The 12,663-nt window shown below is 33.1% G+C and overlaps 1 protein-coding gene across 1 annotated transcript; it reads left to right on the top strand.

Annotated features, from left to right (window-relative positions):
- Window positions 1–8,860: 8,860 nt before the first annotated feature.
- On the top strand, window positions 8,861–10,645 carry LOC132273503 (uncharacterized). The gene has a single exon (XM_059774459.1). The coding sequence runs from the start codon at window positions 9,050–9,052 to the stop codon at window positions 10,319–10,321; it is 1,272 nt and encodes a 423-aa protein (XP_059630442.1). The 5' UTR covers window positions 8,861–9,049; the 3' UTR covers window positions 10,322–10,645.
- Window positions 10,646–12,663: the final 2,018 nt, after the last annotated feature.

Below are 12,663 nucleotides of genomic sequence, written 5' to 3'. Positions count from 1 at the left end.
TGGAACAAGACAATCTTTATAACTAAATTTTCTTCAAATGTTGAAACTGAACAATTGAATTAATAGATAGATGCTATGTTTGGGAGCATGAATTAGTGGTCTTAGATTTGAAATTGAAAAAATAATAATTCAAAATTTAAACTAAATTTTCTTCAATTTTAATCCCAAGATGTCTAGTGCTCCCAATTGTTTTAATTGTTATCAAGAGATTTCCTAAGGGTTGAAGGGAAGTGGGCTCATGCAGCCCAAGGACCAACCTTGAATAGAAGTGGATCTGAATGTTTAGGCCGATCCTGATATAATTCGGATAGGGCCCACTACCAAGTACCAAGTGACAACTTTTATCTTTAGAAACCCAAAGTAAATGGGCTGGCCATGAAGCTTCTGAATTACCCAATCTAAGTAACATTTTGGGCCGTCCCCTTTTAGGACTAAAGCCGCTCAAAGGGATTGTAAACTTGTCACTCGATGCATTAGTTTACCTAAACTCTAACCTCTCCATTTGTTTAGATGTAAAATATTTTTTTATTTTTTGTGTTTGACAATTAAAAATTTAAATAAAATATTTTATTAAAACTTTTTAAAAAATAATATACTTATCAATTTTTGACAAGTGATTTTACACGCCCAACTCAATAGACTCAACATCGACCTAATCTTTTGTCAGATGCTGAAAAATAATAAAATAAATAAATAAATATTTTATCTAAAAAATACATTTTACGTTGAAACACGCATAGTCGTCATTATCTACTTGGAGTGTGAAAATGGGCAAATGTGATTAATTTGTAGTTGGAGAATCTTAATATTTAACTTAAATATAAAATGTATTAATAGTCAGAAGGTGTCAACACAAAAGGTTGCTAAATTCACTTAATTGGAATAGAGTAATGTTTTTAAGAGGTTCCTCTCATGAGAAGAGTCACGAGCTCTCCTGTTTTTTTTAATTTAGACGCATTAAATAATTAATTCAATATTTTACAAATCACAAAAAATTATTTTATCTAATGATTAAATAATGAGAGCTTAAAACTCTTCTCATGAGAGAGACCTCTTAGAAGCATTACTCATTGAGATATACTTTTTGTGACCAAAATCCTTTCAAGGCACCCCAAGATGCGAATGAAAGAGATTAAGAAATGAGTAGGGCCATAAATGAACCGAGCATTAAGTAAATATGTCAATCTAGAAAGTGTATTCATATTGTTTTAAACTCTCCGTCAACTTATTTGAAAACACAAGTTTAATATTTTTAGTTAATAATTAATTTCTATATATATATTTGATAAAATGTAATTAAAATATAGAGCTCACACTTAATGGAGTCCAAAAATGAACAAGGTGAATGCAAACAATATCTGAGCTCTGTTCAACTCTACTCATTATTAAACTTAAAGCCAGCCCACTTATTTAATGTGACTATTTTGTGGGGTCAAAATATAGATATATAGATAAGTACACCAATATGTGACATATATGTTGAGTTATTGGACCCACGTAGAAGAGAAGGGAAGAGAAGAGGCCAAAGTGATACGCAATTTTCTTAATTGTACTAATAGACAGCCCCCCCCTCCACATGCACACCAACCACTAAATGGTGGTATAATTAATAATTGTATTTTGGACATTCGTGCAACGAAGTGTGGTTATATCACCACAAACAACAGTATCCAATCGAGCTGTCCACATTGACTCTGCCACGTATACTTGGCGCCACATGCCAATATAGTATATAGGCAACTGCATAAATTACATCAATACTCAATCAACAAATAAAAATCACACCAACCTTTCTTTCCTTTTTTTCTAAATCCCTCTGAATTATTCAATTCAACGGTGCCATTATTATTTGAAATGGTTATTTATAACATCAACGGGGCCATGGTACTCCCTTGTGAGGGCTCCCAAAATGCTTCTTAGTTCTATTACTATAAAAGTATAAAATTAAAATAAATATTGTCTTTTCTCTCAACTCAAATACAAATCAGCTGACCTTTTTTTTCTTTTCTTTTCTTTTCAAATTTTTTTAAATTACTCAATCCACCGATAACATAAATGTCTGATTATTTGAAATGATTATTGATAACATTAAGGAGGCCATGGTCCCTAGTGAGGGCTTCTAAAATGCTTAGTTCTATTACTATAAAAGTGTAAATTTAAGATAAATATTGTCTTTTTATTTATTTATTTTTTTAAAATGAAGTGTGAAAATCACTTCTCTATTCTCTCTCTATTTTATTTTTTTTAAAAAAAAAAAAAGACAGAAGAAGAAGATATAACTACTCTCCAAAGACACACAAACAGAGCCACAATTATTTCAATAAATATTCATTAAGTTCACTTTTATCATTTTCATTATTAAAAAATTTAAAGAAAAGTGAAGTGTGAATATTATAGACATGGATCCTGAAAGATGGATTTACATGCATTATGATAAGTTGAAAAGTTAGGATATATACTTGTATCCTTTTTTTGTGTTAGATTAATAGTTGTGGTTCAAACACAGCTTAATAAGATATTTAAAATTATTCATAATCAATTGGGTAAATTGCATTGACAACTTTAAGATTTCAGTTAATGTTACTAAGATACAGGTCAATATCTTTTTTAACAATGATATCCCATATGGTTTTAAATGTCATATTTGTCCCCGATTATTTAATTCAATTAATTTATAAACTATTAACATTGTTAATTGACAAAAATACCATCATCATTAAGCTTCTTCTCAACCCTAATTTTGACTTTTTTATTTTATTTATTTTTTGGTTCATTTTAATACCTAACCGCCGACACTCCCTCTCTCTCTCTCTCTTCCTGATCTCGGACATGACTGTTTTTCTTTTTTGTTTTCTTTTCCATGTTGTGGTAGGTCTAAGCTGGCTATAGTTGTTTTAAATTTTTTTTTCCACTCTAATGGTGGTTGTTATGGTGTGGTTTGGGCATGTTTGCAGTGGTTATGGTGGTGTCTAGGTTATCAAAGTGTTTTAAAAAAATATTTTTACTTCTTTCTATTGTGAATTTGTGGTGGTGGTTCTGATAGCGTCTGGGTGTGTTGGTGGTGTTGTCTTGGTGTGATGGTGGTGGTTATGGTGGTGTATATTTATTTGACTATTTGAAAAAATAATAATTTTTCATTTTTATTTTTATGTTGTGGTGGTGGTATAAGTATTATTATATATAAACTATATCTATATGCACATAAGAGATGAAGAGATTAATTTGGTCTATTAAATTTAGTTAGGAAGTTAAATTTGTAATTTAATAATTTAAATGGAGTTGTTGACAAATTAAAAAGTTAAAAGATAATTTTATATGATTTCAGAAGTCTGGAGAGGTGTTAATGCATACTTTTGAAGCCTAAGAAGGTGTCAATGTAAAACAAAATCATTGATAGTCCGCCAGGTGACATCCTAATCAATTTTTACAGTGTATTTAAAAAATCTTTTTGAACAAATCATAATGTGTATGAGAATGTGTATATATATATATATATACACGTCCGTGTGTGTGTCTCAAGTTGATTCTATCAGGTTATATAATGTAGCCTCAATTTTTTCAGATCTTTTGTGGATGATTCTTCTCTTTATGGTCTGCTTCGTCTCTGTTCCCATTTGATTGTGCCCTCTAACTCTTTCTTTGTATCCTATATTCTTTCAATAAAATTTCAATTACCCAAAAAAACAAATATATACTGCAAATATATATATATATATATATATATATATATATATATATATATATATATACACGCACAAGAATGGATTCAGAAATTCAAATGAGGGGGTAATATTAAAATTTTTAAATAATTTTAGAGTAATAAAAATAATATTTAGTAAGTATATATATCAAAATAACAAAAATAATAGGACAAAATAGTTTAAAAAAAAAAAATTCCCGGTGGACGGTAATATTAGAGCTAAAAACAGAGACAACTTCATTTTGTCGTCCAAAATGGTGGATCCTCAAACTCTGGTTGAAAAGGTCGTTTTTGACTATCATGAATTTTCTGAAGTCCAGAGACAAAATAAATTGTTATCCATTGCTCCTCATCATGCTCCGCTTCAAAGTCCTCAGTGGAGTTTTCCTCCTAATGATTTTGTCAAAGTTAATATTGATGCAACTTTCAGTTCTTCAAAATCATGTGGGGGTGGCTATGTTGCTAGAAATCATGACGGGTGTGTTCTTAGTTTGGGCTCTTGGATATTTCAAGATGTTTCTTCACCGGTGGTAGCTAAAGGTCTTTCACTCCGAGCGACAATACAAGTTTGTTTATAATGGGGCAAGCCTAAAATTATTTTTGAAGGAGATTGTCAAACAATTATAAAGTTGTGCTCATCAGAAGAAGCTTTGGCCACGATTGTTCGCGATATCAAGGTTCTTCTTTAACATGGAGAAGATTTTTCATTGAATTTGATTCCACGACACTGTAATAAGGTGGCTCATAAAATATGTAGATGGTCTTTTCTTTTCAATTTTTTTGAGCCTATGTGACCCTTAGTTCCTGCTTTTGTTGGAGAAGCGTTGATGGGGGATTTGTGTTCATTTTTCTGTTTCTTTGTTCTGGTTGCCTTGGAAAATATATATATATATATATATATATCAAAGCAGCGGTACTATTAGATGCTTTTTTTATTATTTAAAAAGTGCTAATGTCATTTCTCTTATTAATGTCTCTTATAAATGTCTTTTACATTTATGTGTTTATATGGAAGAGACGATTTGACAGTACCTTTATCCCACTCCATTCATTCCACTACAATTTTTAAATAAATAAAATGGCAAAATCACCCATTACCCATATAAAAGCTAGTTTGTATAAATATTTATAAAATATTCATAAAGTTTAATTATACTATTTTACCCGAGTGCTTATGTTATTTTATTTTTAACTTCTAAAAAAATTAAACTGCCTGACAAAAATAGAGTATAAACATTATTTTTTTCCAATAAAAAATAAATATATTAGTGTTATTCAATCATTTACTTGAATGATAATTAAAAATTTAGCTATTCCATTCAATTTCATTGCACGAGAAGAAGATGTTCAATATATTTGATATATGGTGCATCCTATTATCACAACTGTTTGCATTCACATGTATTGTGTATGAATCGTATATACACAATATAAATATTACGAAATGATTATGATGTGTTCGATGCATTGTTCACTTTCTTGCATTTGAGAAGGTTGAAGAAATAACACCAGATTACGGCTTACGCGTCTCTATTGGTAAATTGCACTTTGTTAGTGTAATAAAAAAATCACGTAAACTGGTCAGCGAGGGCAAAACTTGTGTGTAAACAGAAATACCTGATCTTTCTTGTAAGTGAGTGACCTGAGCCACTGATATGATCAAGCGCGAACAAAGAAAGATTTAAGGGACCCAAAAGTGTTGCAATCAAGCGTAGAGTGATGAGAAGTGTGTCCCACAATGTACACGTTGGATTTTGGAAGCTTTATTTTCGCATCCGGCGCAGGTTAGATTAAAGATGGGTACGTTGGAAGAGTACACTCACTAACTTAGGTTGGAAAGGTCCACCCAATAACGAGAAAAACAAAGAGATTGAAAATCTCAAGGTATTTATAGTTGAGATCCACGGATGATAATGACTAAGCTACTATAGATGGGTAGGTTGGGACCCATTTTAGTAAGATCAAAGGTTTCAGGCTTTTTCTACCGGAGAGGAATTAAATTTTGAGATTTCTAAGCAATTTACAGGAACAACGCATCTTTGTGGTTTATTCAGGGACCTGGATTTGGGGACAGCGGATGACGGTGTAGGAGTCTTTTTTCTTCTATGGGTACCCAGAGGTTGTTATCGTGTTGTCCATCAGATTTGTCAATGGGCTCTTCATTGTCATCTTTCTGATGTTGAATATTGAATGGGAAGTGTGGCCATCTTGGCTCCGCCTTCTCATTCATGTCTTCTCATGGATGTTGATTTCTCTGGTAGTGTTTAATCTATATTTTTTATTTGTTAAAAAAAAAAAAAAAAAAAAAAAAGAGAGACATGCAACAATATATATTTATGTATGCATATTATAATATGTACGTTGGTCGAGTACTTTTAACATTTTCTCTCATGCCGAAGCATTTGGTCGGAGAAATGGAAAAATTGGATAAAACAGATGAATGAAGAATCCCTGAAAAAAGGGAAAATGTTTTTTCTTATTTTTTGATTGGTTGAATGAAATGGATGGTAAAAATGATGAATGTGGTGATATATTTGAGTTTTTATATATTTTTACCAATATATCTTTACTTTAAAAAATAATAAAAAGTAAATATTTATTTAATATTTGTTGTAAAAGGTTAAAATTGTAAATTATATACTTGTAAGTAGTTATTCACTTCCTCTCTCTTTCCTTCTTTCCAAAATTGAATCGATAAAAAAAAAATAAAAAAATGAGGGATGCGCATCCCTCCTTGCTTTTTCTCTCTTTCTTCCCTTTTTTCGAAACAAACACGAATTGATTCATCCATCTCTTCTCTCATCCATTACTCCAGTATCTTTCCCTCCAAGAAAACATAGTATAAATGACGAGGGTTTTACGAATTAAAATAATTTCTTGATGAAGTTTATTATCATAAAATAACTACAATCAAAGTAATATAATCACATAAGCAATCAAAAGGACACAAGATGCGATACATGTTGGTTTTAATGCACTAGTTTTAACTTGTTTGTCCTCCTTATAATCAGGATTAGTTAGTTTTAAGTCCAAATTTTAGCATACATTTTATGACGGGGTAAATTACATTGAACTAGTTGAGATTTGGACAAATTATTCATAAAAAGACTTTTTTATTATTTTAATTTTTTTTAAACCCGTTCCTCAGATGTCGTAAAGTGATATTGAGTGTGTAAAGTCAATGAGACTTTTAGATTATAATAATATATTTATAGTGCGATTTATATAAGGAAATGACAAATTGTTTTTTTTTTTATTTATTTAGAAATTTGGTCAATAAGTCAGTCAGAAAATATATATATATATATATATATATATATATATATATATATATATATATTAAGAGTGCGGTTGAGTACACACGATAATTAAAGGTTAAAATAATAAACACTCATCAATCTATCCATATATAATTTACCTAAATCTCAAGTGAAATAAGCGTAATTTAGCTTTTATATTATAAAGGATTTTCATATTATTTGAAAGAACTCTCTATTTTTATACGTCTAATAGAAAAACTGTGATTAATCATTCTAATTCAAATGATATGAAATATTTTTTTTTTTGTTAAAAAAGAAAAATTAAAGAAGAGACGGAAAATAGAATGCTTAAACACATGAGTTATATTATTTATGTTACGTTTGCTAACACTGAATTGGCACAATAGAATTAAAATATGTGCTTCCGGACATAGTTTTATTGAAAAAATATATATCAAATATACTTGAATACAAATATTTAATTTTTAGTTTTGAATATCAACAAGTAAGCAGAATATATATATTTTTAAATAACTTGTAAATATTTAATTTTATTAATAACACTTCATATGTAGGACCACAATCACAGAATTAAAGTATTTCTGAGTGCATGTAAGTCATAATACTAAATTATATTCTAATGATGTAATTAATGTTATGTTTGGAAGTACTGAAGGGGTGTTTTGGATTTAAAATGAAAGTAAATTTAATTCAAAATTTTTAAGACACTAATTCGGTATCATCAAACATGACATAATTTAATTTATGTGTAATATTTATATGAAAGGAATTTTCTTTTATGTACATCGACATAATTAACCATGGGAATTGGTGATGATCAGGTGGGTAATATTCTGTGCTGAAAAACGCTTCATATAACAATACTAAAAAAAACAATACATGGAGATAGAGATAGAGATAGAGAAAGACAAAGCAGAGAAGGTGTAACCCTTTTGAGACAACAGTAGCAGGTCAGAGATTCTTTTGTATTAAGGCTGTGCTGTGACTTGTGAGAGAGAGAGAGAGAGAGAGACCTCAAAATATAATTTATAGGGTTTTGGTTGTCTTTTTCATCCATTTAATTATATAAGCAAGTCAGGTTTCCACGTGCTCCTGGGGCTCCCCACACAGTCCCCCCATCTCAGCCATATTTTTTCATCCTTCCATTTACTTACCCTTTGACCATTTGCTCTCTCTCTCCCACAAACAAACAAAACATTGTGCATGAATCATACTATTACGTTACTTGTATTTATTCAATTTAGTAATGAAAAATCATATTAATTTTTTTTAAAATAAAAGTATACTAATTAGAAGTGTGACAGTCCAGCTTGAGACTTATGATTTATCATAAATAAATTATAATACAAAATTTTGATTGTATACTCACACTACACTCTTTAACAGCCTGATACTGTAGCATTTTAAAATACATTCAACACATTTTATCTATATTTTAATGTATTTTTAATATGGTTGAAATATAAAATAATTTGTGTCATGTAATTATTTTTAAATTTTATTTTTGCTTTAAACTCATATTAATGGAGTCATGTTATATCAATTCTCTTCTTCTAATTACTTTAAACTCTTACCAATGGAGTCCGATTAAATGAATTCTCTTTTTCTAATTTTATGTGTAAGGCATCGTCATATTTAATTTTGAAGGTACTTCTGTCTCGTCCCATGTTACTGTTCCAAACATGTATATAGGGGGACATGTAAATAAATTTTTTAAAAAAAAAATGTGAGGAGAAGAGAAAAAATGAGTAAAGTTAACAATATCTGAAAGAAGATGTGACAATTCCTAATCAAAATCGATATTGAAAAATGAAGAGCTCACTCTACTACAATGAGGTGCAACTTATTATAACCTTTCTCTGCATTGATATTATTTAGGACCATTTTCTCTCTCTCACTCTGGAACTTTGTTGCCATCCTTCTTCTGTAACACCCATCTCTTAGGTACTGTTGAATTAGAGCCATTGATTACAAGCATTGATTCCAGTGGTGAGAAAGTACAACACAACACAAGAAGCTCAAGAATCAACAACAACAACAACAACCAGCATAGCAACTTTGGAGGCCAATGGTGATGGAAGGGGCTCAAGAAGCAGACATGGGTGATGGCAACGCGCAATGCACAGACCATCCTTACAAGAACAACACCCCTGGTGGGATCTGTGCTTTTTGCCTCCAAGAAAAGCTTGGCAAGTTGGTCTCTTCCTCTTTCCCCATAGCTGTCTTCCCTTCTTCTTCTTCATCTTCTTCCCCTTCTTTCAGATCTGACTTCGGAGGATCAGCCAACAACAACAACAACAACAACCCATTACCAGTTCGACCCAACTCATCATCCTCAACCCTCAACAACAACAACAACAACAACAACAGCAACAGCCACAGCCACAGTGATTGTCACTATCATCAATATCATTCTCATTCAAGGCGGTCTCGATTGCCTTTTCTGTTAACCCAAAAGAAGAAGAAAAAGAAGGATCTCAATAATGGGTCAGACACCATCGTTTTCAAGAGGAGCAAGTCCACTGCAACACCTCGGCGAGGTGGGCATTTCTTGGATGCACACGAGGGTGATGATAATAGTCCTCATAGAAGAGGGTTCTGGTCATTTCTTTATTTGCCCAAACATTCCACTACTCGGAAGATTAGCTATGGATCGGCATCAACAGCGAGTGCTACAGGGTCACTGGGGGCTACAACCGGCGGCGGCGTCGGTGGCGGCGGCGGGTCTTTCTCGCAGAGGTCAAGGGAAAAGAAGAAAGAGTTGCTGGTGGTGGTGGATGAGAATGAGAGTCCAAATCAGGCAACGTTTGATGGGAAGGTGTCCAGATCTAGATCACTTGGGTGTGGAAGCAGGAGCTTCTCGGGTGACTTCTTTGAGCGGATCTCAACTGGGTTTGGGGACTGTACTCTCCGGCGAGTCGAGTCGCAGAGGGAAGGCAAATCCAAAGTCGCCGCCATGCATCGCGGCGGAGGCGGCGGAGGACATGATTGCATTAAAGAGAGAGTGAAGTGTGGTGGCATATTCAGTGGGTTCATGATCACTTCCTCATCCTCTTCCTCATCGTCATCGTCTTATTGGGTGTCATCGGAAGATAATATGAACGGAAAGTCAATGTCTGTGTCGGCGGCACAGGCACTGGCACCTGCACCGGCAGCGGCAGCGGCAACGGCAACGGCGACAGGGCAGCTTGCTCACGGGAGGAGTAAGAGTTGGGGATGGGCGTTTGCGAGTCCGATTCGAGCTTTCAGTAAGCCTTCTTCTGGGAAGAGAGAAGCTTCAAATAAGAACACCACTCCCAACTTGGCTGCAATTCCTTCATTGTTGGCTGTGAGAGGCTAAAGAGCTTAATTACTTGGTTAATAGCTACTACTTTATACCACTATTACACATTGTATTCATGCTTTATTAACTGTTGTTTATCTCTAGCTTTATGTTTGCCTCTGTGTTGCTACACTCTATGTTAAGTTGTTCTATTGATATGCCTTTGCCTGTTCTAAAACTATGTTGGTTTAGTCTAGAGGAGAAATTTTATTATCTGATCATCATCTAAGTTTGTAATTTGCTTATAGAAAATATGTATGCTGCTCAATATCTGAATCTGTATTCTTTTTGATCATTTGTAAGTTTGTAACATGATGTTATGGGGAAAAAGGTGTTTTTCTTACTGTGAATGAGAAATTCTTGATTGATAATATCAATCCATCTATATATATATGTGTATGTGTGGGTGTGTGTGTGTGTGTGTGTGTGTATGTGTGTGTAGAATCTAACTTTTTATAAGGAAGATTGTGTTAATTTTTGTGCTCATGGTTGTGGACTGTGGGATAGATACTTTAGATCACATTGTGTCTCCATCAAGGAGTTTTTATAGTCTTCTTGATACCTTTTTGGTTGGCCAAAGAAGAAATGAAACTATTACTCATCACCAATCCATAGATATGGACAAACACAGTTGGTTGGATACTTGGGGCCCATGTAGGGTTGAGAAACTTTTTAAGGGCATGTAAAAGTGAAAAAGACTTGATAATAAACAAGGCTAATTATACTGAAATTCAGTTCCATGGATAGAGGTAGGATTGGACATAGCTTTTAGTGGTGTTAATTATTAGATAGGTATTCACATAGCCCACTAGAAATGTGGAATCCACTTTGGTCCCCTAGGTAAAGAGAGCTTAGAGGTTCCATGTACTCTTAACTCTTTGTTCAGAGGTTGCTTACAGGAGGAGCAAGCGTTTGTGGATGAGCAAAATTGCAAGTCCAATTTTCAGTAAAGCCTCTAATAGGAACACCATTCCATCATTCTTGTTTTACTACCTGTTTATTACTGTATCTATCTACATTTGCTCTGTTTAATCTGTGTTAGTACATTTTAAGTTATTGGCTGTCAATTAAATTCTCCTCATATTTAGTTATTGGCACTTCGTAGGTGATGATGAAGTTATTAGAAATGATTTTAAGTTGTTAAACATGGTAGGTAATATGGCACCATTTTGACACATTTGCTGATGTGTCGAATGTTGTTGGCTTGGGACCAAAGGTTCTAAGACCATATAATAATTTCTCGATAGAAAGGAATGGAGACAGAGAATTCATTTGGTCCGACCCCATTCATATGAGAACAAGGCAAGCATGATGATGATGATTATGAAGAAAGGTGTCAGGATCCTCTGCTGTATCAACATGTGTGATGTTCAGAGCGATCACACATGTAGCATGATCACACGTGTGAGTCGTAGCTGTCCGATGCAGTACAACTAGGATCTGGACTCTACATACAGATCTTATGAGATGGTCCAGGACTGGCCTAAAGCTATGTTTGTTTATTCTAGCTTGAGAAGAGGGGAAAAGGAAAGAGGGAAAGTAGGAGTTGACCATGTTACCTACTTCACTCTTGGTCTGTAATTTGTTTGCATTTGTATTCTCTGCATTGTTCGTTTATAAGTTGTAACATGATGTTATGGGAAAGAAATGTTTTTCTTGCTGTTAAACGAGTTGTGAAGGTTGTCCAAGGGCTTCTTTATTGATGATGATGATGATGATATATATATACATGTATATCTATCTAACTTTTGTGATGAAGGTTGTAGTAACTTTGGTGCTCAAGATTTTGCATTGTGGATTAGATTCTTGGATCCCATGGTGTCTCCATCTAGGAGTCTTTCTAGTCATCATGATACTTTATGGCTGGCAAGAAAATATAAAAACACAATGGACTTGCAAGTCTCTAGCTTTGCATGTGAAGGACCCTGTTGTCACAACTAATCATTATTTTTTAAAAGGAGATGGAATCAATCTCAAGTTCCTTGTTTGGTAGTGCAGCAGGACACACTGAAAGGCCAAATCAAGGGCCTAGACAACAAGCTAAGTCAAGCCAATGTCTGTGTATAGTAGGCTTCTGTTTAGTTGGCTCATTCTCATTTTACTTTGTTGAATCTTGGTATAGTCTATTATCAAATATTGAACTTTGGATGTATATATATATTTTTTTCCTTTTTAAATGACTCACTTCAGATGCTATAATTTGATTCTAACAACACCACACAAGGACATGATTTTAGTGAAATATTAGAGACTGAAGCATAAGGAGGGCAGTACAAGTAATAAAATTGATGACAAGGACATATGATGGCATGAAGGACGGAGTTGCAAAAAGACATAAAAAAAAAAAGGCTGTTTAGAGG

The sequence above is a fragment of the Cornus florida genome, unplaced genomic scaffold (assembly GCF_030987335.1).
Source record: "Cornus florida cultivar Cherokee Brave unplaced genomic scaffold, ASM3098733v1 CherokeeBrave_3.0.0_Hap2_Chr09, whole genome shotgun sequence".
Classification (NCBI taxonomy): Eukaryota; Viridiplantae; Streptophyta; class Magnoliopsida; order Cornales; family Cornaceae; genus Cornus; species Cornus florida.
Note: the sequence above shows the minus strand (reverse complement) of the source record. Positions and strands in the feature narration are given on the sequence as shown.